The 26,624-nt window shown below is 41.2% G+C and overlaps 3 protein-coding genes across 8 annotated transcripts in view; 1 reads left to right on the top strand and 2 right to left on the bottom strand.

Annotated features, from left to right (window-relative positions):
• Positions 1–168: 168 nt before the first annotated feature.
• On the top strand, positions 169–13,299 carry pum3 (pumilio RNA-binding family member 3). 5 transcript variants are annotated; one of them, XM_085463130.1, is made up of 18 exons: positions 169–448; positions 1,405–1,489; positions 1,571–1,753; positions 2,080–2,263; positions 2,358–2,433; positions 2,882–2,975; positions 3,989–4,055; positions 4,256–4,430; positions 4,656–4,759; positions 6,453–6,531; positions 6,655–6,753; positions 7,635–7,688; positions 8,132–8,212; positions 8,514–8,656; positions 8,769–8,991; positions 9,146–9,233; positions 11,851–11,941; positions 12,388–13,299. In XM_085463130.1, the coding sequence occupies exons 2-18, from the start codon at positions 1,417–1,419 to the stop codon at positions 12,515–12,517; spliced, it is 1,944 nt and encodes a 647-aa protein (XP_085319256.1). In that variant the 5' UTR covers positions 169–448; positions 1,405–1,416; the 3' UTR covers positions 12,518–13,299. The 5 variants fall into 5 exon arrangements, with proteins under 5 accessions (XP_085319256.1, XP_085319258.1, XP_085319261.1 ...); XM_085463132.1 differs by having other exon boundaries at positions 1,409–1,489; XM_085463135.1 differs by having other exon boundaries at positions 170–448; positions 1,571–1,747.
• A 1,447-nt stretch (positions 13,300–14,746) lies between these two features.
• kcnv2a (potassium channel, subfamily V, member 2a) lies at positions 14,747–20,000 on the bottom strand. The gene is made up of 9 exons (XM_085465197.1): positions 19,863–20,000; positions 18,879–19,016; positions 18,298–18,476; positions 18,003–18,186; positions 16,765–16,956; positions 16,432–16,686; positions 16,227–16,343; positions 15,986–16,144; positions 14,747–15,520 (listed from the first exon to the last, which is right to left on the bottom strand). Exons 1-9 carry the CDS (start codon positions 19,998–20,000, stop codon positions 15,257–15,259), a joined length of 1,626 nt encoding a protein of 541 aa, XP_085321323.1. The 3' UTR covers positions 14,747–15,256.
• Positions 20,001–23,911: 3,911 nt separating this feature from the next.
• vldlr (very low density lipoprotein receptor) overlaps positions 23,912–26,624 on the bottom strand; it is a 64,819-nt gene continuing 62,106 nt past the window's right edge. For both annotated transcript variants that reach the window (XM_085463138.1, XM_085463137.1), the window contains 3 exons: positions 26,238–26,315; positions 25,953–26,122; positions 23,912–24,953 (listed from right to left, as the gene is read on the bottom strand). In XM_085463138.1, the coding sequence (XP_085319264.1) occupies positions 24,918–24,953; positions 25,953–26,122; positions 26,238–26,315 (284 nt within the window). In that variant the 3' untranslated portion in view covers positions 23,912–24,917. The remainder of the gene's footprint in view (positions 24,954–25,952; positions 26,123–26,237; positions 26,316–26,624) is intronic.

A 26,624-nucleotide genomic window follows, 5' to 3' on the forward strand; every position in this document is an offset into this window, starting at 1 on the left:
GGGTCGTAATTTTAAAGAAAATGACATAATTTTTCCAAACATGATTAACTTTAATATTAGATTAAACTAACTTGATTTTTAAGGAATTTTAAAGAATGTCAATTTCTAATTCACATCGATGTAACCACAGTAACGAGGTCTGCCCCTTTAAATGACAGTCTGTAAACAAACATTGGCCGCGTTACAGTGGCTCAGAGCTCCACAAATCGAAAAAAAAGTTCACTTTTTGTCAGTACACTTTGGGACTGCACAACCACTCAAAGTGTTAAATATTGGGAGCTGAAACGAATAAATTTATCGGTGCGGCGTTTTTGGGCGATAATGAATTGTCGCAACAACCAACGTTTTACGGCAGTGGAGTTTCAGTTTGATTGGACGCTTGGTGCCGTAAACCGTGTCGGTTATAGAACACATGGGACGGAGCTGAGGTAGCGTGTACATCTGAAATGTGAGTTAACTGCTCGAAAAAATCACGTTTACGTCGTTATGTTATAACAAAATGCTATTTTTATTTGCGCAATAACAGTTCCTAACTTGTGTTATATATGTTGCTAACTAAGTAGCATGGGTAAAAGCACCAGAAGCGCTTTATGGATCGAAAACACATTTCAAAACTGTTATAACTGATGGAAAAGTGGTTCATTAATATTAAAATTTAAGCAGAGTTTCGTCATTAACAGCATGTGAAGAAAAAAAGCTTGGTGTAGTTTCTTGTCTGTGGTTCTAGTTTAAATCCAATTAGAATCAGAAACGTTATCGTCAGACACTTTCGCCCAGTCCAACAAAGCTTCTCACTGCCTCGGTAAGATGTTCAGGAATACTTTATTTTTCCCATATTTGGTTACTTATTAAAGCAGTTTAAATAATGATCAGATGATACTAATATTTATTATTATTATTATTATTATTAACATCTGTCAGGTGCTTCTTTTTCAGATATATTGTGTTATAGAGAGTGATAGCATAGCAAGTTTTTAGTTCTCATCAGTTGCAATCACAGAACCAGTCTTCGTGATTCCAGTTTGTACAGTCTGTTAGTATCACCAGCTGTAGTGCTGCTTCTCCTGCAGATCACAGCAAAGTACACTGTACTTGCAGTAACTGATGGATAGAAAATCTCATCATCACTTTGCAGCACACAGTGAAGGATTGTGGTGCCTGCTAAGCCTCTTGTTGTATACAGCCTATGTGTGACAGCATGAGCGGTCACGCAGTGGTTTTGATGAGTATGAAAGAGATATTGATCACATGCTACACTCTCCATAACCAACAAATTTCAACCCAGATAACCGCTTGTGGGAGATTGGCGTTCCATCCTTTCTTTCTTTCTTTTTTACTTTAATTTGTCACCTGCGTGTATGTGACATGTTAATTTTCCTACTCTTGTCTCACTTTTTCTCTCAGACAGACATTAGGATGGAAACTCAATCAAAAAAAATGTTTTCTCCTAAAAATGGGAAGAAGTTCATGCAGAAAGGAAAAGGAAAAGGTAAAGCATCTTTTACAACAACGCTTCCAAGCTTCATCACATCAAACCAGTTTTGTGATTGCGGTGTCTCATTTTGCCCAGATTCCACAGGGACCAAATTTGGTGGAAAACCGGGCAGCAAAAAGCCCTTCAAACAGTACAACAACGCAGAGAGGAAGAGCCGACCGGGGAAGGGCTGGGATGGCGACAAGAGACAAACAAAGTTTTCTTTCTCTAAAGGAGGGAAGAGGAAACTGACAGATGCTAAAGATGAAGGAGGTGAGGGTGAGGAAATATCGGCTCTTTACAGACCAAATCTGACACTGTAAACATTGGAGTTGGTTGTATATCATAAGCTGAACATAATTAACACACATACATTCTGCACATATACAGCACATGTTATCAACGCACTGCTTGTTAGTTTTAGAGTAAAAATAAATAAATACATGAGATACACTCTCTGTGCTACAGTGTGGACAGTCAGACTGCTGAAATGACGCATTCTGCTCTAAATCACTGATTCTGTGTTCGGCTTCTCCTGAGAGCCTTTCTGTTAGAGGACGGTCTTCAAAAGCAAAAGTTGTATTTCCTCTTTTGTGTGAGATCAGGTCCTGGAGCTAAGAAGGTGAAGAAGGATGGGTTTAAACCAAATGAGAAGCTCACAAAGGAGGAGCTGAAGAAGAACAGGCAACAGAGAAAGAAGGACCTGAAGAAGAGTCGACAGGAAGCTGAGAGGAAGGACATGTATGAGATCATCAATCAGTCCAAACATATGTGGGGAGACCTCAGGAGGTACATGTCCACACACACTCACTCACAGGGTCGGAGACAAGGCCGTCGTTTGTATTGCTGCGGTCGGTTCAGTATTGGATGTTTGTGCTAACAGGAAGAACTGCGAGAAAGACCTGAAGAAGAAACTGTTGAGAGAGCTTCGTGATCTGATCCATGGAAAAGTCAAACAGGTTCGTCTGTTTGTTAGAAACTGCACATTTGGATTTATCTTTATTTTTAAACCTGTTTAACTTTTCTTTAAAATGAACCCATCCTCAAATGACCATATTATGGACATTCACTCTTGTTGACATCATACAGTGGGGAAAAAACCTCCTGAAATCTAAGTATTTGGCTCACAGGGATTACGTGTACATACACTAGCCTAATCATATATGACGGAAAAAAAGAACAAACAGGATAGGCTTCCAATAAGATGTACCTTTTTAAAATGTAGTTCTCTTAGGATTGTTCATCATGTCTGCAATTGACTCAGAAAGTAAAGAGGCTTAAAAGTGGACACACGGATCATAAAACATCATAAAAACAGAACAGAGGAAAACAAGCAGTTTCTTGCATTTTGTTTTAATTTTATGGAATGATTTGGATTGTTATGTGACCGTGCTTTCCTTCCTCCAGATGGCGTTTGCTCACGACGCCGTGCGAGTGCTGCAGTGTTACATTCAGTTCAGCAACCACGAGCAAAGGCAGGAAGTGTTTGAGGAGCTCAAAGGTGAGCATCATAATTTCATCTACTGTCTTTGGAAGTGTTACAGTCTGCGTGTGAGTTACCCCAAACTCTGAGCTTTTTCATCACCAGTTAATTCAGAGGTGACGTCTAGAAAATATCCCCAATACAGACAGAAAACTCAGAATGGGCTGTGGGCATTTAGCAGTTCTGGATTTTAATGTGACAGTGGATAGTTTTCCCTTTATTTTTTATTTTTTGTTTGTTTTAACTTTTTATTCTTGCACAGAAGAATTTTTAGAAATGGCAACGAGGCTTTTAGCAAGAAAGGGAAATCACAAATTGACCACACGTGGTGCTTTAACCAGCCAGAATCTGAGAAAACCCTGGCGTGCATGAGTAATGTACGTTCATTTTTATGCTGGCATAAAAATTCAGCACACAGTGTAAAGACATATATTTAGCAGGGTTAGGTTAATTGCTGTTTCTAAATTGGCCATAGGTGTGAATGAGAGTATGAATGGTTGTCTGTCTTTCTCTGTTAGCCCTGTGACAGACTGGTGAGCTGTCCAGGGTGTACCCATGCCTCTGGTGCCCGGGACAGGCTCCAGCCCTCCTGCAGCCCTGATAAGGATTAGCGAAAAAGGATGGATGAATGGGAAAAATGTCTTATATGTTTGAGTAAATGGGCCTACAGACCAGCAAAACTGGTTAAAAATATTAGAATTCTAGTGAGGTTCCTTTGGACCTTTTCAACTCATGCAGGAACGGCCCTGATAACTTTGCTGGTAACGAATGATTTTTGGGTCCAGTGGGTTTTCCCTGCTACTTCCCTCCAGAAAATTTATATTTTTATCAAAACCAACAGAAATCCATCAGCGCCAAAGTCATATTTGTTGCTACTGAAACTAGCTTCTGCCGCTTTTTTCAAAACACCTCATCCACGGATTATGAACAGGCAGCACATTTTCCCTTTTACATCAAAATTCAATAAGTAAGATGTGAGTAGATATAAAAAGATCCAGTTATACGACTGTGTCCTTGTTTTCTTTTAACAGATGACATCCTGAGTTTGAGCAAGTCACAGTACGGCAGACATGTGGTGAAAAAGCTGCTGGTGTACGGGTGAGTCGGCTTAGAGGAGTTTTTTTCCCCTTTCTGCAAAAGCATCTTGAAACAGGTGTTTCTATTATTTTGTCCAACCAGTTTAAATGAATTCAGCTAAATATGACAGAATAAACTGCTCAGCAGCTACAATGAAGTTCTGCAGTAGATAAGTGTAATCTTAGGTGTATTTATTATTTATGTATTTACTTCCTCCACAGGAACAAAGAGCTGGTGGCAGCAGTGATTAACAGGTTTAAAGGTCACGTGCGACAGATGCTCCGGCACGCCGCTGCCTCGTCCATCATCGAGTATGCGTACAATGACAAAGCGGTGCTCGCACAGAGACTCATGCTCACAGATGAGCTGTACGGCAACACCTACACTGTCTGCAAGGTAAACACACACACACACACACACACACACACACACACACACACACACACACACACACACACACACACACACACACACACACACACACACACACAGAGGCTTAAAACTATTGTTTTGTATCAGCGCCACCAGAGGGCAGACAAACAGGCCGACCACTATTGTGATTATTATTTTTGAGAGGTGTGTTTATTAATTGGTGTTGTGCGTCTCTTTGTCCGTGTCCAGTCATACGAGTTCAACACCCTTGAGAAAGTCGTAAGGACGAACCCGGACAAGCTGAACAACATCATGGACGAGATGAAGCAGATTCTCACACCCATGGCCCAGAAGTAAGACCAGGAAAAGAATCACCTGCTAAGTTTGACTTTGAAGTCCTTTACAAATGTTTTCTGACAGAGTGTGGTTAAAGCTTTCAGTTTTTGTTATACTAATGAATAAAGCAATTCACATTAAGTTGAGGTAAAATGGCAAAAGATTCAATAAAAACATTGTTTAAAATGTTTTTCCTAAAGATGAGAACAAATCTGAGCTGATGTGGAAACTTTGATTTGGTTTGAGACGCATTTATGGTCAGAATTTAATTCTTTTAGATAAATTAGAACCTAAAAGAAAGTTAAAGTTATAAAATTTCATTACTGAACTTAAAAGTTACAAATAAAACCTTGAAGTCGATTCGTCCACACATATTTAAGGTTTTGTAAGTGAGAGAGATGTTACATGCTGTTTTAGACATTTGTACGCACACAAAGGTTTTTGAAAGTCAGAATTATCGGATTGGTGAGCTGAACTTATTCGGGTTTGGATGTACGCATTTGTAAAATGGTTTTAGGTCAGATTTGGTATTTCTGTTTTGTATTTGTGTGGATTTAAACATGCGTCCTCAAAAGTTATACACAAATCATTGAACACATTTGTTAAACTTAATTTATACTTGCAGATCATATTGTACGCACTGAGACAAATTTCTCTCCATATTTCGGAGTCCTGTCCATCTTTGGATCCGTATACCTATGCGAGAAGGTTTTCTCAAACATGAACCACATGAAGTCCAAACGGTGCTTATTCCTGACTGATGCCACTGCAGTACTGCATTAATATTACAGCCCTGATATGGAGAAGCTCTGCAGCGATGTTCAGAAACAGAAATCGCATTAAAAGAGCATTTAATATGCTGTTATTTTTCAATAAATATCTCTATATTTTTGACCCTGAGTTTTACGTTCAGGGCTGGACCCCAGACACAGACACACGGCTCTGTTTCTCCCAGTATTCAGCCTGAGGGGCTAAAATGGCTCTTTGGTGCCCTGATTCAGACCTAAGTTACTGTCATTCTTTTCACTCAAAGTCTGCACGTTGTGCATATGGGTGGAAGAAGGAGGTGATTTTACGTGTTTGAAAAATGAAGCACTGGTTTAGTTCTAGGGTGAAAGTGGCCTACGTCATTTGGCACCACTGTGGATTTTCTACCATTAGAAGTTAAAGGTTTAACCTCTTTTGAAATGCCACAAATATTCTATCCAAACTTTTTCATCTTCAGACCAAAGCTCACAGAAGCTATCAGATGGATTTTAGATATGGTTAACTGAAATCCGCTGCAAAGCTGTCAAACAGGAAGTAATAATAATACTAATGGATACTTTATTGATCCCCATGGGGAAATTACTTGTTTTTCTCTGCATTTGACCCATTCACTCAGTGAAGCAGTGGGCAGCCCACTAAGCAGGCGCCCGGGGAGCAGTGTGTAGGGACGGTACCTTGCTCAGGGGTACCTCAGGGTAGCCGTTAAGTGGATTCGAACCGCCGACCTTCCGATCATGGGGCGACCACTTTACCTACTGAGCTATCCCTGCCCCCAAGTGAAGTTGTATGCCAGGATTGCTGTATGGGTCAAATGGAAGGATGAAAAGTGAATCTAAAGTGGAAATGCCATTAACTGCAGTTGCTCTGTTTTTAAAATTCTGTTTATATTTTATTTTATCTGGATGTTTGTTAATCACTTGGACTGTTTTTTTTGTATTTCAGGGAACAAGTGATCAAACACTCTCTAGTCCACAAAGTCTTCCTGGATTTCTTCCAGTGTGCTCCTGAGAAACAGAGAACGGTGAGCCTCTTTTTAAAGTTTCCATGTATTAAAGAACAGAAGCTGAATATCGCTGCTTCATTGGAACTAAAAATGGAATAATAATTGTTTCTCCTTGCTCTGTGTTTGTTGCGATTCGAGCAGGAGATGATCGAGTCCATCAGACAGTCTGTCGTCTACATGGCCCACACTCATGACGGAGCCCGAGTGGCGATGAACAGCTTGTGGCACGGCACAGCCAAGGTGCGCACATGCTCAAATGCAACAACTGCACGTGCACATGCAGGAGTTCTGTTGTTACAGACAGTTGAGAAGCAGCCTTCACTCTTTTCTTTTTTCCTCCATGGGAGTCATTTAAAAATCTCTGCTCGAAAACAAAACTTATGGGCTCAAAATACACGAAGAGAGAGCCTGATCGGATTTTGTTTACGTAAAGACTCTTGTACCCAGTTTAAAATCGGTGGCATAAATGACCTCAAGTCATCACCTGTGTTTATTTATCGGTTCATGAGGTTAGCAGGAGGACACACAAACCCAGGCTTTTACCTGTACTAGTAAGCCAGTACAGGGTTGCAGGTCCATCCACTGTGACCCCTTGGGAAATAAAGGTTAGGCTGAAAGTTGTTTTTTTATTATTACCTATCAGAATTGTTCCATGTACCACAAGCCCCAGGGTAAACTGATATTGTGGTGATCAAAGAGGTTTTCTTCTGCGGTGTAAAAGCAAAGCTGTCAGTTCAGTGGTGCATCTACACTCTTACCCTCAAGTTCTGGGTAGCAACCAAAAGATGAGGGGAAATGAGTTTCCTCTAGAAGATGCAAGATGGCCTGTTCTTCATTAGAATAGGGGTGAGCTCAGAGTAGAGCTGCTGCTTTATTCATTGAAAGAAGCTAGTTCAGGTGGTTCATGCATCTGATTAGGATTCCTGATGGACATCAAGTGGCAGAAGATGGATGATCATAATTATTTTCTAACATGCCAGCCGCACATTAAAGCTTCTTCAGTTCCTCATAATCTTTAGATTGGCACCATCCAAACTTCATATATATGTAACTAATGTTGATGACTGGCAGGAAATGGAAGCGTCTGCTACACAAAGTCATTGTTTTATTTTTTGTTTCAGGACCGAAAAGTCATCATAAAAACTATGAAGACCTACATGGTGAAATTTGCCATGGTGAGTTCATTTAATCATGTGTTGATTGATTAAACCAAAACCTATGTTTATATGTTAACAATTCATGCAAAGTGTCTGCAGGTCAATTAAAGTATGTTATAAACAGTTTGGATGTTTTTAGTGTAGTGTAAAATAACTTCATGGTTGTATGTCTGCCAAAAAATAATCACTGTCATTTCTGTACTTTGTATTCTCACCTCCACTTCTACCTCTCATTAGTCTTATTTTTCTTGTGGATTTCTGTCAGTTTCAGATGTTTTGTGATGAAATTCTCTGTTCTTGATGTATCTTCTAAAACGTCTCAGACAACTTTTTATGTGCACAATTGTTCAAAACTAGAAAATAGCAGCTGATTATTTAATCTCTTTAAAGTCACATTGTTCAGAAATTAAAATTCCTCAGAGTGAGTAAGAGTGAGGACTGATATATGTATGTATCCACAGGGGGAGTTTGCTCACCTGGTTCTTTTGGCCATATTTGACTGTGTGGACGACACCAAGCTGGTCAAACAGGCCGTGCTCTCAGTAAGTCAAATGCAAAATACTTCATTGGTATGCAGACTCAAATGGTTTTGGAGCCCAGCAGGAATCTGCAAACTGACTAGAGAGTGTAGAGAAAAATGACTGTGAGTGGCCTGAGCCAAAGTGCAAATCTGTCTGAACAGGAACAGGGCAGACACACACTGCCACAGCAAAAGAAACCTTAGCTTCAGACTTGGATGGTTCCTGGACTCATATGCTCCTGACTGGGAGGGGAGAGAATGCAAAGCATGACATGTTTAAGAAGTATCCCCATTAAAAACTCATTTGTGTCCCACCTTTCCAGGAGATCCTAGAATCTCTGGATGAGGTCGTAGGTAACAAGTACGGTAAAAAGGTCCTAGTGTACCTGCTGAGCCCCAGAGACCCGGCTCACCTGGTGCCGGAGATCATCAAGGTGTTGGAGAAGGGAGACGGAAACGCACACAGGTAACAGCAATATGGACGGTTTTGTTTAATCCAAGAAAGTAAAAATAAATAGTAATGCTAACATATAAAAATCTGAGATGGAGTGAAGGTCACATGTTTCTGCTCTGTTCAGTAAAAAGGACACAGCAACTCGGAGGAAGGAGCTGCTGGAAGTTGTCTCCCCACCGCTGCTGGAGTACCTATGTAACAACGCAGCTGCCATGGCGATGGACAAGGCGACCAGCGTCACCATCAGCGACATCTTGGCGTCGGCCTGTGGGGACCTGCGGCCCGCCATGACGGCTGTGGCTCAGCTGGCCAATCAGGAGTTGGTACCAGGAGGGATTAAAGGCGAGGTGTGTGACAGCAGTTAGAAACCGAGCACAAAAGTGTCAACAAACAACAAATATGAATATGAAAGGATTTTTTTTTTTTACTTGGATATTCACTAAAAGAAGCTTTGATGGTGACTTTATGTTTGATGCGCTGTGCTCTTTGTGCCCTCTGTAGCTTCACATGGCAGAGCATCCAGCAGGACACCTGGTGCTGAAGTGGCTCATAGAGCAGGACGTCACGCTGGCAGAGGCCGGCAAGGAAGGTAAGGACACTCTGACACACACACAGTAAACTGGTTTTAATGAGAATGTTGTTGAATTCAGGGTCATTTCTGACAGCGTGCTGAGCATTTAAAAAACCTGTTTAGGTGGGTTTCTTAGATTAGCTTGAGTCATTTTCACACAAACTCCAGATATTTGCAGGGGAATCAGGCTGGGTTTAGATGTGTTCACAATGCTGGGAACACTGTGTTTTTTTAGACAAGCAGACAGGACACATGACAGCTGCTTGGAAGCAGCAGCTGTAAATAAATAAATAAAATTTTGTCAACAGCCTAGCTGCAGCATTTTGCACAACCTGTAGACGATCCAGAGAACCTTTGCTTAGACACATAAAGAAAGAGTTACAATAGTCCAAGCGTGAGGAAATAAATGCATGTATGGCAATCTCCAGTTCAGGGTGAGATAAAATAGGGCTTAACTTAGCCACATTTCTTAAATGATAAAAACAAGATCGAACCAGAGATTTCACATGCCCATCCAATGTGAGAGTCGTGTCAAAAGTTACACCTAAATTCCTGATAGAGGATTTGACATACACTGAAAGAGGACCAAGGGCTTTCACTGTCTGGGATAAAAATCTGTCAGGAACGCATACGAGGACTTCAGTTTGAGTTAGAGGAAATTTGCAGCATCCAATGTTTGATGGAATCTAAGCAATCATTCAGAAGCTGAAGCTTAGATAAATCCTGGGGCTTAAAAGAGATGTACAACTGAATATCATCAGCATAACGGTGATAACAAATGTCCTCAAAAGAGCCCATTATATGCTGGAGGGGGAGAAGATATATTAAGAACAATAAAGGCCCCAAGACCAAACCCTGAGGGAGACCACAAGTAAGGGAAGTAGAGGATGACCTAAAATCGGAGACCACCACAGAAGAAGATCGGTGATGTAGATATGAGGAGAACCACTCCAAAGCAGTACCCGATACACCAACCCAATGTTTAAGCCTTTCCAGGAGGCTGCGGTTGTCAGCAGTGTCAAAAGCCGATGTTAGGTCCAACAGAAGTAGGACTGAGCATTTTCCTGCATCATTACTCATCAGAATGTCACTTGAGACCCTAAGAAGGGCTGTTTCTGTGGAGTGAGCTCGGCGAAAGCCAGACTGAAACTTATCACAAATGCTATGTTTGTCCAGAGCTGCTATAAGTTGCTTAGCCACAACCTTTTCTAGAAGCTTAGCAATTAACAGTAATTTAGAGATAGGTCTGTAGCTGCTCCAAAGAGTGGGGTCTAGCTGAGGTTTTTTTAAAAGTGGGAGAATAGCAGCATTTTTAAGATAAACCGGAACTATACCAGACGCCAGTGAAGAGTTGATTAGAGTGAGCACAGATGGACCAATTACCTGGAAGACATTTTTGAATGATGATGCAGGAACAATGTCAAGTGGACAAGAGGATGTCTTTACTGAATTCGCTAGTTTTACCAGCTCAGGTAGTGAAACGGGAGAGAAAGTATCCAAAATGACGTGCCGAGATGGGGTTGAGATCGACATAACAGGTGCTGAATGAGAAAAATTTATTCTTACATTCTTCATCATTGCAAGCAGAAAAGAAAGAAAACTGTCACAGTCGTCCTCATTAGATGAAATAGGGGCTGCAGGAAGAGCAGGAGTAACAATGTCACTAATTGTGTTGAATAGCACCTTAGGATTACCTCTGCTCTTTGTAACTAAGTGTGAGAAATAGGCAGCCCTTGCATCTCTGATAGCATTATTAAAAGAAGCTAAAAGGTCCTTTAGGTAGAGGAGATGAACATTTAGATGGGTTTTCCTCCACCTGCGCTCCGCTTTACGACAATCATGTTTTAGACCGCAAATACTGTCATTTAGCCAAGGAGGAGATTTGCAAGCAGAAACTCTCATTTTAACCGGACAAATTTAATCTAAAATAGAAAGGCAATAATTATTCAAAAGATTGGTTGAATAATCAACATCATTATGAGGAGATAGTAGGTTAAAAGCATCTGCAAATGTCTTAGCTGTGGAGGAGTCTAAGATACGAGAGCTAAGTATCCGTTGAACAGGGAACAAAAGCTCATTAAAAGACATGTTAAAAACAATAACAGGGTGATCACAAATAAAAATGTCCTCAGAGTAAATAAAATCAATAGTTATACCCAAAGTAAAAACAAGGTCCAGTGTCCAGCTGTCACACTTCTAACATACCGCCAGGTTAAAGACCAGCTAATGCCTGATTCAACTGAGCTGGACATTGTGTTCTCATTGGCAACTCTCTAGAGCATTGTCTCCAAATGTTAATGGCCACATGTGTGAAAACAGCTTAGTGCCTGTCCCCTCTAACCCGATTGAGGATTTAGTCAGTTATAGCTATGGATCAAAAGAAAGAACTGAACTTTTTAAAAACACGAGTACGCTAGAAGCAGACAGGTGGTATTCAGTGGACTAAAAGCCAAACACACAGCTTTGGAGTGTGTCCCTGCTGAGCTGAACAACAGAACCACAAACCACCACAAACTGCAATACTCCTACATACCTGCAGGAAAATCACTTCACATCAGCGCTAGAAAGTGGAAACTATATATCTTCTTAATCTCTGTATCTTGTTAATCTCTGCCTGTCTGTTTTACCCTCTCAGAGCGATTTGGGAGGATCCTCGTGGACACAGTAGGAACAAATAAGATGAAGAGCTGGGCCAAAGTCAACAGAGGAGCCATGGTGCTCTGCAGGTCGGTGAACAAACACATTTCTATCACTTCAGAGGGTGTTTCTTGAGGGTTGTATAACAACTGAAGTTCATCTCAGATGGTCTTTTTATTAACTGGCTGGACAAAAACTCAAACCCCAGTCAGGGATGAAGGGTATCATAATGTCAAATGTCACATGACTCTTCTTTAGCACAAAATAACCTCTGCGTGCTGCCTACTTCTATCCTAGATATTATCAGATGATGATAAAACGGTGATTAAAAATCTATCAAGAGCAGATAATCAATACTGATTTTAAAACATGCTCAAAGAACATGTGAAAACATGGCACTTCCAGCTGATTTTAAACTGAAGATAACCATGTGTTTGTTCTAAGGACCAACAGGGGGCGACTCTGGTATCACAAAGAAACCGTTTGCCCTCTTTTTTTGTAAATTAAAGTTTTGGGGGGCGGGGTTTCTTTGCAGTTTGCTGAACAGCTGTGACAAGTCTGTGGCTGCGGAGGTGAAGGCGGCGCTGGAGTCCATCAGGTCGGAGCTTAGCAGCATCAGCAACAACAAAGGCGTGGAAATCCTGCTGGAGAATCTGAACAAGTAGACCTGTTTCTTCCAAACAAACTGCTGATGTTTAACCCATCGCTGCCTCTGTGGCACCAACACCTGCATGACTGAGTGATTGAAGCAGCAAATGGGAACATTTTTCAGGAAGTGGATACAACCTGACACACTGCTGTGTAATTACAGTGGATGGGAATTTGTTTGGAATCTGGGAAATTAGGAAAAGTGTTTGGAAAAATGGTCACCGCTACAAGAAAACAGATTACAAACATGGAAGAACAGCTGGCAGTTCAAAAGTCAACGGACAACACACATAAATTCTCAGATAATCAGTTTCGAGTCCATTACTGTCTTTGAAACTCAGCACTTCATCATTTACATTAAACAAATCTGGACAAAGTGATGGGTTTCATGGACAGAGGCTAAAATGTTTAGATACAGAGCTGATTAGTGAATGGGAAACGGCCTCTGTCTGTGATTGATGAGCTTAGCATGACTGAATGAATCATGACAAGATCTTCAAGAAATGAACAGAGGTCTCTTATACTTACTGTAATTATAAGAGAAAATTCTGCTTATTTTATGCTTGGGGTCTTCTCCAGTTGACTTGATTTTAAAATCTATGTTCAGGCCAACACTCTGCAGGTTGGACAAGTAAAACCATGTGCATAACATGACAAAGCCCAAAGTTTTTTGGTAATTTGTGTGAACTAGGATTCATCTGATCAGCCTTCAGATTTGGTTTGTAAGATTTTATATGTTGTAAGCATCAGCTACAAAGTTACTGTGTTTGCAAAATAAAGACTATTGTGACAATTATAATATGAATTATGATTTTTTTTTTTTTTAAATAAGAGATTTATTTATGTGATGCTGACACAGAACCCCAAAACCTGAGTGTGAGCAAGCAAGTAATCAACGAGCATTGTCAAAGTAGACTTTAAAATGTTGGTTTATTTCAGTGAGCGGAAGAACCTGTCACATTTTTGCCATAGATATTGTTCCAATGGTTGGTGCTCATGGTAAATAGACTGGTAATACCTGTAAGATAAATAATTTTTAACTCTGAATCATGCAAAGCCACTCCTGTAGAGCCTAAGAATAAAAATATGGAGGGGAAATGAACATAATGGGTCCTCTTTGACAATGTCATACGTGTAATTTGACTACATCGCTTTTTTAAAATGTTGCTTTCTTGTGAAAGAACCTGGCTCAATTCTTTTTGCCATTTGAAGCAAGAAATTGCTTAAAAAAAAAATCTGATATTTTATAAAAGAAGGTTGTCGGCTCCAGAGATACAGTTCATATTTTGAGGATAGAAAGTTCTGTACACAAACTGTTGAAGACAAGACGATGAGAAACAGTTTCATTCTTACAGAGACTCATGGGGCAGATAAACAGGTCTCTCAGGCACTGTCCAGATGTTGGATGTTTCAATGTTATCGGGTCCCATGTCGGGGATGGAGGCTTTAACAGCTTCACCACAGACAGGTTTGGAATAAATAAACACCTTTAATTCAGAGGACATTTTTTTGACTTTGAGAATTGGAATTAAAAAAAAAAACCTTGTACAACAATAATAAGCAAAAGTGATACTACATATAAATTTGGCCACAGCCCCCCTTCAAGGTTATCTCCTTTTGCACCACTGAACTGTTTACAGTGCTGCTTTCAGTTTGGGTCACTCTCTAGAAATCCTGTCCTGATCATTTTAAATCCCTTCTGTGTAAAACTAACCGTTGACTTTTGTGCCAAGGATCATTGCTTGTGAGAGTTGAGACCTGGGATACTTCGGGTCAGGAATGTGACCAGGAGCATTTGTGGGAGTGTTCATGAACAGAGGCAGATATGCCTCTACAAAAGGTATTTAAACCTTGGTTAAAAATAAATTTGGGGGCTTGTCCAGGATCGGTACTTCTGGCCTATAACATGAATTTTTGTTGCTACCCAGCTCACAAAGCTAAAACATAAAATTGAGACTGACATCGGCTCATTTAGAAATGTGAGTTTTTATTCAATTTCTAAATAATCTAAGTTTACACACAAAGAAATTTAAACACTGCAGCCAAGAGAGCATGACCTAGCAAGAAGAAGTGGTGGTGCATTAAACACCAACTAAGTCAGTTTATCAGGTCCATGGTTATCTGTTGAGGTCATACACCCCCAAAGGTGTGCACTGCGAAGCCAATAGGAGTTGCAGGGAGCACAACAGAGCAAGAGTATAGTAACCAAATTTAAACCACCTGTGTTTTTTTTTTTTTTTAATGGGCGGGATTACATCATGTATAATGGGAGGATGGATGAAAGTATGCATAAATAAACAGGTTTGCCAATTCTTTGGCCAGAAAGTCCTCAAGTTTGACTTTAAATGGCTTCTGGAAGCTGTTTCACTGAAATGTCTCTTGCCACATTAGTTTCCACTTCCACCAGTGCTGGCATCTGAATAGTCAAATAGTTCTATTATGAACAATAATATTGCTTTGAACATTGTGAGAACAATTTGTAAAAATAACTGAATAACCTGAAAAAAAGAGGTAGAATGACAAGTACAATTCCTGGCTTCTATTTACCTGTACACCCCCAAACTGATATCAGAAAAGTGTTGTTGGTGGTGGAAGTTTCCAGAAGCATCTCACCATCCGGCAGTTCATCCAGATAGAGTCTAGCTGTTATGGAAATTTCAGGTACTGTCTGCAGTATGTGTGATCAGGAACCTGTCACACATGTCACAAACACATGTTTGTAATTCTTCTCTTAAAACTTCTACAAGCTACTGTCATCACTTTTGGTGAATGCTGTCATCGCAGAACTCTGAGAACTTCTTTGCTGCCCTCCTGGCAAAGCCCATCTTCCCACGAGCCTTGGTCACAGCAGTGTACTCATGGGCCTTGAGCTTAGTGTAATAAGCAGAGAACTTGTTGTAAAGGACGGAGATGGGCATGCCATTGAGAATGATGCCAAAGGAGATACAGGCGAAGGCAAAGATACGTCCAAGGTTGGTCTCTGGGTACATGTCGCCATAGCCCACTGTGGAAATACTCGCCTGAGGGTTGAATGAGACAATAACTATAAAGATGCAAAGGTAGACACAGAGATTGAATGATCTTAGGTAGGATTTACTGAAACATGTCTTTCTTTTTTGTCCCACCACACAAACACTTACTTGTATACATTGTTATGTTTTATGTAAAACACTGGTTCTAAAATGAAGTGTAAGATCTTCATTTTGTGTACGTTGAATCAGTGGATATGAGTTAAAAGTCATAAATAGGGGTTTCATATCCAGAAACACAGACATTAATAGATGCCAAGAGGCAAAAGTACATTTACTGTTACACCTTGCTTGTCTTAATTGGCAAAGATTCAACAAGTTGCTGGAAACATTCCTCAGAGATTTTGGTCCATATTAACATGATAGCATTAGATTTGTTGGACTTACATCCCTGATGCAACTCTCCTGTTCCACCACTTATTTGCATTAATGAGCAGTTGAGCAAGTGTACTTAACAAAAATTGTTGGTGTAATTGTGTGTCGACTCACAGCAGCCCACCACCATGCGTGTGGCATGGAGGTGAAGCTGGTGTTGTAGCTATCGTGCTCCACTGTGTACACCATGGCTGAAAACATGAAGATTCCCATGCCGATAAAGAGCAGCAAACATCCCACCTGGAGAGATATTTTAGAGCAATTTCAGCATTTAGTTAAACACTTTCTTCATATTTCTCTCAACCTGCAGATAAACCCTGACCTGCTGGTAGCACTGTCTTAGTGTGAAGCCAAAGGCTCTGAGGCCCGTTGAGTGACGAGCCAACTTCAAGATCCTGAAGATTCTCATCAGACGCATGATCCTCAGAACCTGCCCAACCTACAGAGAGGGAAAAAACACTACTAAACATGGATAAGACCACCATATTTAAAGTTTAACAACAACAACTCTCCCATCTTTTCTTTACCTTCCCGACACGTGCTACTGTCTCAATGTCTCCAGAGTGCACGTGGATGTCCTTGTCTTCAAAGCATTCCAAGATCATCTGCAAGTAGTGTGGCAGGATAGCGATCAGATCAACTGTGTTCAGCATGCTGCGTCCAAAACATTTCAGGGCAGGGGTGGAGATCAGGCGCAGCAGGTACTCCAAGGTGAAAAAGGTGATGCATAACGTCTCGACGTACTCGCCGTAGAACCTGCCACTGGGCTCACCTGATGGTGTCTAGAACACAGAATATAAAGATACAGCTTCTGTTCTGAAACAATAAAGGATCAGTCATGGTTTTAGTGTTATAGACACCTTGTACTGCATCTCCTCCACGGTGTTGAGGGTCATGGCGACCAGCGACACCAGCACAAACATGGAGGATGCGACTGCCACAAGCTTGGCTGTGATCGAGGAGAATGGCATCTCCATTAGGTTCCAGATTTTCCTCCGGGTCTGCCCAAAGGCCATGCCGTTAAATAACACCTCATTCTCCTCTGTTTCTACCTGCAGGATGGAAATGCATCAGCAACAGGATACAAACAGCATTTTTTGTTTGCTTTTTAGAGGGGAGTCAAACTTGATGCTCACTAGAAACAACCAGAAAAATAGGCAGTATAAAAACATCTTATTTTTCATTGAGGATAAAACTAGACGAATGAAATGTCAAGACAAGTCACCAAACTGAAACGCGCTTGAATTAAACTAAAAAACGGGCACAGCAAACTGTAATGGAAACATCTGTATAAATCTGTGCCAAGGAAAAGCTTATTCTCTTCTCCCCATCTGTCAAGACAGCAGAGCAGAGCGCTGATTTATAATGTAGGTCAAACAGACTCAGAGTCAGCCAGCAGATTACTGCCAAATCAGAGTTAAAAAAATAACTGCTGAACCAATGAGGCAGCAGTAGGTGATGAACCCGTGACATTTTATTTTGCAGCACTGTTAAACATATGGAGTCGAACCGGTGGTAAAATAAATAAAGTCACTGATTACAAACTGCCTCCTGTGTCCTGTGGATTATCCACTTCTTACGGAGAAGGGAAAGTTACTGTTTTCTAGGCTGTGAGGGCTGCAAATAAAAATCCATGGCCATGTATATGTGTGTGTGTGTTACATTTGAAGACGGAAATCCCAAAAGGGTCACAAGATAAACATGAGGGATCCTGACATGAGATCTTGCACTTATTTTTCAGACCTTTTATAAAACGCAGCACATAAAAGATACGTTTCCTATTTGGTCCTCTAACATTTAGGATCCATGAAAAAAGCCCCACCCACCTGTAATTCAAAATATTTATTTATGAGGGTCAGCCAATTAGAAGAAAACTGGTTTAAAGAAAAGAGACAGGGAGCTATAAAGGTTGTTTCAGACAGATGGTGAACTGAGCGCCTGCACTACGGTGTGGTATAAGATAAATACTGTGAACTGTGAATCATGCAAAGGTTTTTTAAGTCTGTTCAACTGAGGTGAACTTGAGCACAATAATGTAAATGTTTATTTATTACACACAATTTAAGTAAAAATGCACAAAAAGTGTGACATTACTCACCAGATCGCCCATCTCTGTAATAAGCTGCTTCTGTATTTTCAGCTGCTCGTTCAGCTCGTCCTGCCTCTCTTCAAAGGAGATGCGGCAGCAGCGCTGGCTGTTTTTGATTCTGACCCCCCAGTAGTTTATCTCCTCCAGGAAGTTTCGGGGACACAGCTCGTCTTTAATCCACAACACTCCAGTTCTGACAGAGAGGAAAGAGACAGGAAAACAGCATCCATGATCATTCCAAGATATCACAAAGGAGATTAAAGTGTCCCTGTGTTGACTTATAACCTCACGTGTTTTATGTCACCTGTAGAAATTAAAGATGTTGTGGAAAATTGTTGGGTCGCGGTCAAAGAAGAACTCGTTGCGCTGGACGACGTAGTCATCACAGAGGTCCAGCTTCCTGCTGTGGTCTGTGTATGTGGCCAAGCGACCGATCCGAGTCTTCGGATACCTGGCGGCTAACCTGTAAGGCAGGTGATACACCTGAGAAATAAAAAGAGAATTAGTCTCTTCTCTTTAGCATAGACATTTGAAAAAACATAGAAAATTTTTCATTACAATTACAAAATGCTAATATCACAAAAAATATGCAATGTACAAAACCAGTTTAAAAAAATCTAGTTTTTATTCATTGCTACTGGAAAAAGTCAGAGTGAACTCAGAGGAGACCTCCTGAATCTGTAAGTTTCTATGGGATTGGATCAGAACCACTGATTCCACGGGCTCAGCAGTAACATCTGAGCAAGACGGCTGTGACAGATATGCAGCTCACAGTCTGATAATGATGTATGAGTGCCACCTCTGCTGCTTGTTAATAAGTGTCAGGTTCAGTCCTAACAGTAAAATAAAAATATTAGCAGTTATGCAAAAGTTAAGCGGAGTTACCGTTCCTCCAACATTGATGTTGAGAATGAAGTGTTTGGTTGGAGAATTCAGCAAGCGGGAGGGAGACACTGGCAATCGATCTTCCACCTCCTCGTTTTCATACTCGGCATAAATATCGTAGATGTCTCTGCCAAGGTCCTTCAAAATATAACAAAACACAAAATGAACAGAAAAACTGAAAAATATCAGCTTAGATATGATCGTAGTAAAGTAGTAGATTTGTTTTTGCTCATCACAGTTCCAATTAGGTGAATGCTACTCTACACCAAACCTGGTGTAGAGTAGCACCTGTTGTGTAATTTTTACCTTATTGGTTGCCGTGACAGATCACTTTCCAAACTTATGAGAAAAATAAGTGGCATGGTGGTTCACTAAATAGCATTTCTGCCTCACATCATAGCAAGAAGGTCCCCAGTTCACCTGGTCATCTACAGTCTTCTGCGTGGAGTTTGCTTTGAGTACTTCAGCAAATTTAAATAGCAGATTCTGAACTGGCCGTGGATTTGAGGAAAACACAGTGCTTAAGGCAGATGGAATACCAAGTCCAATTCCACTTCCTGCTTGGCATCCTTGCCAAAGATTTCACTGAAGAGCTCCACATCTGTATATTTAAGTTCCAGTTTTACTTTAATGTTGCTGTTGATTTGTTGCTTATAGTAGCCTGTACTATTTTTATTCATTACCGTTCTGCTGTGAGACGGCAAGTTCCCCTGTGGCATCAATAAAGTACCCATTTACCTCTCCATATCTATGCATCCATGAATCCTACTTTATCTTATATTTGAGAGTCTTAGCTTGAGCACTAGAATGTGGTTCAATGCTGAAAAAACACAACAGCCGTAAAACCATGGAAGCTGTCTCAGCCTCACTGAACTTGTTGAATCTGAACAAAACATAACCAAAATCCAAAGGTATAGCTCAAATCTGTTTTTTAAAAATAGCTCCATCAAATCAAACAAATCCCAAATGGACCGAGTGACTGACCTGCATGGAGTTCCATGGTTTAATGAAGGCGCTGATCAAGTCCAGGTGTTCCACTGTTTCTTTGACCTCTTGAGTCCGGCTGCCGGGCTTGTAGCTGGAGAATAAACTCCTGCTTCGAGCTCTGAGGTGGTTAAACATGATCGCTGCTTTAAGTGTTAAATGTAAACTGCACAGAGACACGTCGCATTCACAGACACATTCAGTAATAAAGAAATCATACTGTTCACACACATGCACGCAGCTGACAGAGAGATATCACACGCAGAGTGATGAGGGAAGTGATTCTCCTTGCCTAATGCTGCTGACTGAGATGATCCGGGTGCTTAAAGTTTTAAATACTATTATCCTCTTCTGTCCATCTCCTGATCTCTCAAGCTCTCCCTCTCCTCCCACTTTCACATAAGTTTACAAATCTGGTAAATTAGGGTCATAAATGTGATCATTTTAATACTATTCTAAGATGTCAGTCCACTGCTTTGTACAAGACAGTATTTGAAAACTCTTAATTTACAACAGCATCTGAAACGTAATGATACAGAGCAGCTATAAAATGCAGTTCTGACATTCATTGCCAACAGATAGCATAGGAAAAAAGTAGAGTAGCAATTTCTTTGTAGGTGACTGTAGGTGTCAAAATCTCTGTACCCTACAGAACACATGCAGATCTAAAGTTCTGTCATTGTTATACTTCACTACACATGGACATTGATCTGGTCCGTAAAGTAGCTGAGGGGATTGTTGATCAGTTTCATCTGCTTTGGTGTACATTTTAGTACAATGACACTACTGTTAGCGATACCTGGACCTTACAGTGTTTCCAGAGGGAGCCCAATTCCTCCAGGCTGGCACATCAATACATGCCATTGCCAGAAGGTTTGCTGTTTCCTCCAGCACAGTCTCATAACCATGGAGGAGATTCCAGGTAATAGGCAGTTACTGTAGCAGAGCTGGGCAGGCCTGTAGAAGGTACTTTAGCAGGACCAGTATCTGCTCCTTTGTGCAAGGAGCACAGTTGCATAATGACCTCCAGCAGGCCACTGGTGTGAACATCTGATCAAGCAATCAGAAGACAGCTTCCAGAGGTTGATCTGAGGGCCCAACATCCTTTAGTAAGCTCTGTGCTCACTACACCGTGGAGTCCGACTTAGATTTGCCATAGAAGACCAGAACTGTTAGATCTGCCACTAGTGGGACGATGTAGGAAAACCACTGACTGGCCCCAAACTCCCCTGTGTTAAATCCAATAGAACATCTCAGGGACATTATGTTTCAGTCTAAATCTGGGAGATGATCCCCTTAGACTTCATTCACTGTGTCATTAGGAGATTTCTCCAACATTGACAGACACACATACAAGCACGTGGTGGGACAAACAGAGTACCAATGCTGCTAGGCTGCACCTCCGTTCATCCCTGGTCCCTACCTGGGATTTTTCCCCCCCCCCCACTCAGATCTGATTTTTTGTGTTCTTACAGTCTTTCTTAAAATGTTCCTTTAAGGTTTTTTTTTTTTTTTTTTTTTTTTTTTTTTGAATAGCGTAGTTTATGAAAGAAACTTGTGAGCTAGTAACTCGGCACATCGCCTTGTCCAAATATGGTAATTTCTGGCTCATCAAAAATTGTCAATATCAATGATTTGACATAATGTTGCAGCATCTTTGTCCATCTTTTATGCAGTACATGGTTTGAAGCCTCACTTCACTGAAAAATGTATTTTGAGGCTTGGAGGGGAACTGAGCCGGTTGAGCCGCTCCTTTGAATTAACTGACATGAATCGGGCATCTGATCATTTGAGGGTTTCCAGCTTGCAAGAGATCCAGAAGACACTCAAGGATCCTCCACAGTATGGAAAAACTAAATTAACCCTCCTGTTATGTTGGTTTCCAGGAACACCAATTATGCTCCTGGGTTAATTTGACCCAGGGCAAATTTACTCATCCAAAAGTGTCAGAAACACTGGCATTGATGACTTTGATTTTCTTTTATAAGTTTGATTTTTTTGTTGTTTTCTGTAGTGATGCAGATGACATGTGACATCTCTCCTGTTCCGCAACATAACAGCAGGGTTAACCTGCTGTCACCTTGAGCCAACTGTGGATGAACAGATGGATTTTATGTAGTAAATATTAGTTTTTCTAAAAAAATAAAAAAAATAAAAAATGGAAAGCAAGGCATCTACTGTTCCCAGCAGTCAAATAAAAGACATTTTTGGTTTTAAGACACAAAGTTTGGATATTTCAGTTGATACGATCTTGGGAAAGTATTTCCCGTTGTTCAGAGCGCTCCTTAAATGCATCACAGCAAACCTCGATTTTCAAATATCTGATGTAGCCTTCCTTCAGATGCAACAGACTTTCGCATTTTAAATCTGTGCCTTAATCCAAGTGTGTGCGTTTGATGCAGTTGCTGCAATTATAACTCAAGTAGTTAGGTGGAGATTAATCCTTCCTGCAGTTAAACAGGGATAATAAAAAGATGGAGGCAAACTCAGTTTCTCGACCCACTTCCCTTTACATACACGCATCCTCATGTTTGCCCCTGATCTGACTGAGGGTAGATTAAACTGTGCTGGAAGCAGAGGAGGAGAGTTTAAGTCATTACATACAGAGTCCTGCTTGTGCAGGGGAAGTCCTTAGACTTAGATGAAAGTTGTGCTGTTACTTGTTCCACTCGGTCTATGGGGAGGTGCGCACGCACATGCATTAACATTTTTAGTTCTCTTGCACCCAAATTTACCTTTATAATTTGCTTTGAGCATGAGAACTACATATTTTTGGAGTTATGCTTTCAGTAAATACACTGCAACTTTAAACAACCCCCCCCCCCCAAAAAAAAACCAACCCAAAATGCACTAAATCTCTGGCATATCCATCTGGCCAGTTTAGTCAGAGTTGGTTAATCAGCTGGTTTTGTTTTAATGAAGGTGCACTACAAGGGCAACGATGAGACAACCCCCAAAACAGGAAGAGCTTTACAGGTGGAGGCCAATCACATATTTCTCCCTCATCTTCTGTGTGTGTAGGTTTGTGTTGTTGTTTCTCCCCCCCCCCTCGAGGGAGTTTTGCATTTGCTCAGGTCAGTGTCACTACTGGAAGCATGAGGCTTTACATGGACCCTAAAGAGGTTGTGCAAGCAGTCCAATCCTCCAGGATGGCACATCAGTGTGTGCCATTGTCAGGTTTGCTCTCCCACCCCTTACAGATTTAAGGACACGGAGAAAATTCCAAGAGAGCTGGCCAGAAGCAATGTTTCTGCTCCTTTATGCATGGAGGAACAGGATGAGCACAGCAAAATTACCTTCAGCTGGGCACTGCAGAGAATTTCTGAACAAACAAACTGACTTCATGAGGGTCGCCTGAGGGCCCAAAAAAATCCTCTAATGGGCCTACTGTTCAGTGCCTGGGATTTGCCATAGCATAACAGAATTGGCACACTCGTGGCAAACCAGCTCTCATGTGAATGACGTCTGGAGAGACCATGGAAACATTGCTTTGCACCACCTGTTTTGGTAGGTCTGTGATTGTCTGGAATACCCATGCAGGGACGTACAGATCTTTACAACACCACAACTGCAATCAAGTATTGGGATGAAATCCTTTGACCCCATCATCAGACCCAATGTTGATGCAGTGGGTCCTAAGCTCCAGGTTCCTGCTGGTGCACAACATTGCCCAGCATCATGCAGATATAGTATGGCTGTAATGGTTAACCAATGACTGTTTTCTACAGTCATTGGTTAACAGACAAAGTTACAACTACTGTTGTTATATTAGTCATGTACAAGTGGGATTTTAGCATTTGTCAAATCAGCAAACGTAATGTTGTACTTGCTTTGTAGAATAATCAGCTCTGCTGAGTGAAATTCTGGTATTTTGCCTGCAACCTACCACCTATAGTTTTCTTGATAACCAAGATTTGACAAAAGAAAAAAATTTGTACAGCTCAGGAACAGGCTTTAAAACAGTCCACAAATCAGTGGGTGAGGTCATAGAGGCCATGTATCACAAAACATTTATGCATGACAAAAAACAAAGAACAAGATTTTCTGAGCAAAGTTGTGGATTAAATTTTAATTCCGAAGTGATTTGCAGATCAGTTTCTTCACAGATACAGAGTCTTCCCATTTTATTGGTGTCCCCCTTCTTTGTACAAGGCTAGAAAAAGTTCACAGCAACAGCACAAACATACAAAATAGTTTTACCAAATTCATTGTGTTTTGTTTTTTCCTTCTTAAATACATCTGAGCCGCTGGTATGACGCCCAACCATAGCAAAAAACTGATCAAGTCAAATGTATACAATCTTATTTACACAAGGAGCATTTGATCAAAGTGCATTGAAGAGTCCTGATTGACGATCATGTCCAAAGGATGGGCAAATATGTACAGTGTTTACAAAAGCTGTAACCATGGTTATTTCACAAGCATAATAATAATAATAATAATAATAACAATAATAATAATCTTGTAAGAATGCATTCTAAGAGGTGGTGATGGCAAGAAAACACTCAAATTAATGAAAGAAAACTTAGTTTTGAGATATTACTGCCCAAACATGATCGTACATAAATATTCACATCTGAGGAAGCAACAAAATCTGGACCGCATCCTCTCCTCATTAAAGCCTTACTTCTAAAGGACCCTTGACCCCTCGTGTTTTGTGCAGTCTTCAAACATTCACCGTGTCAGATTCTGGGAGCCTAGATGAGGAGATCAAACTGACAATTCATCCCTTTCAACTGTTGCGACACGATGCCAGCAAGCTTCTTAAAGAGGGCGGGACAAAGAAATGACTGGAAAATGTCTGTGGCCCAAAAATAACGGAAAAATAACGGATCCTTACAACTTTGGATGTGGAATGAAACCAGTCGGGACAGAATTCATTGCAATATTTACATAATAAATAACATTTCCTCTTCACCACACACAGTGGTCTAATGTACTTCAGAAGGCATGTGGTCGTACTATAAGGTCTGCTGCTGCTGCTACGGTCAAGCGTCGGCACTGGAACGAGGCGGCGCGGTGTGACCGTGAAAAAATAAAAAAGACCCAACACGATCAGGATAAATCATCCTCTGTGCTCACTATCGAAATCTGGAGGAAGATGAAGGGAGGGGGAGGAGAGAGGAAGACCGGTTTAGAAATGCTCACAACAACAGCACTTTAAAGGCTCGTTCATTCCAAGCTGCACCGTCTGCTGCATTCATGAAGTAAGACAGTGTGCTGGTTTAAAGGGAAGGCGTGTGCTGCAGGTATTGAACTCATGTTGCCTTTTGAAACGTCTGCTGCAGCTGTGAGGGCGACAGCAGAGGCTCGTGTCCATCTTGTGGCCCCGGCCGGGCTTAGGTTAATCCGTTTAATCTGTATACATGCTTTGCAGACGGCCAACAATGAACATTAAGGATTACTACGGGCCACAAGGTCATGGTGAGAGTGGAGGTCATTAACATGCAGGCTCCATCTTCCGAAGCCTGGCTGGAATCATTTAAGCTGCTCAGAAACTGCAGCTCGTGGTTATTTTCACCTTTGCTGAGGAGGTTACGTGACTGGTTCAGTTCATTTGTTGGGAGGATTACACAAAACGCTGGCGAGGTGTATGAGGGGGTAAAAAACAGACAGGCATTGTTAAGGACAACTTACAAGGACTCTTTACCAGTCCTCTACCACTGCCCACGCCTGGTTACCTACTGACTGAATGCATGTACAGTGATGGTATTGTTTGCATAAATAAGCAGCTGCGTGTTTTAGTTACTCTGGTGATTTGAGGCCATGGTTTATTTACAGCTCCAATAGTTTATGAGTAAATTGAGCTAACATTTTGTAAGTGATTGCTCACAACCTAAGGTGACAGGTGCACCGAGTTAGTCCTGGGTTGTTTTTATTTGCTTAGAATAGTTTATTTTGATGCCTTGCACACCAACATGTGAATCAAAGCTCCGTCATTTAAACTGTTCCTGCAGCTCAGACCTTTACAAAGTTTCACCAACAAAATGTCTCGAGCTGAAATTTCCAAATTCCCAGTCTAAATTTTCATCTGGAACGAACTGTTAATCACTACCCTGAGTTAACGTTGTTCGTGGATTCTTCACTCACCGCGGGGTACGTGTGTCCTACATTGGCGCCGTGCCTCGTGATGTCAATGTTGAGGTCTTCTTCTGTGGTCTTCAGGTAGACTGGGTTGTCAAAGTTCATGCTCTTCTGGTTCTTCAGCTGCCAGTTCCTCCACATCAGGTAGCCGCCTGCTGCCGCCATCGCCAGTAGCACTGAGAGGAGAGACGAACAGTCAGGAGTCAAATCAACTCCCCCCCAAAAAGTGCCAAGGATCTGAAATGAGGATTTTAATTAGTTTGCGCAAGTGTGTGGGCAGCATCTACTCACAGACGGGTAGTATGGCCCAGGCAGCAGCAGAACCTCTGGCTGTCGAATTCACTTGAATTGATGTGCTCACATTGGCTTCTGAAAGACAAAACAAGGCACATGCCAACAAGTTTAAAAACATTTCCTTAGACTTTGACTACCAGTTAGGTTTCCAATCAAGAAGCAGAATAAAGTGAAAATCCAAAATCATTTTGGCAACTGGTTTTTAATCTTTTAAAGAAAACAGCATCTGATGAGTCTTTCATTTCCCCAGTCTACTTTACCCAGTGTGTTCTTGTATCAGTGTCAAGTGAGGGCGGAAAAGAAGCTTGGCTGAACGCAGTAACAGACCTCAGAAGAGAAAGTTGGATTTGCTCGTACTACCAGCTGGCCCCCTTTGTGAAACTA

Source organism: Copadichromis virginalis, linkage group LG7 (assembly GCF_057382275.1).
Source record: "Copadichromis virginalis isolate Kocher_CV1m ecotype Utaka linkage group LG7, C_Virginalis_male_GT1.1, whole genome shotgun sequence".
Taxonomy (NCBI): domain Eukaryota; kingdom Metazoa; phylum Chordata; class Actinopteri; order Cichliformes; family Cichlidae; genus Copadichromis; species Copadichromis virginalis.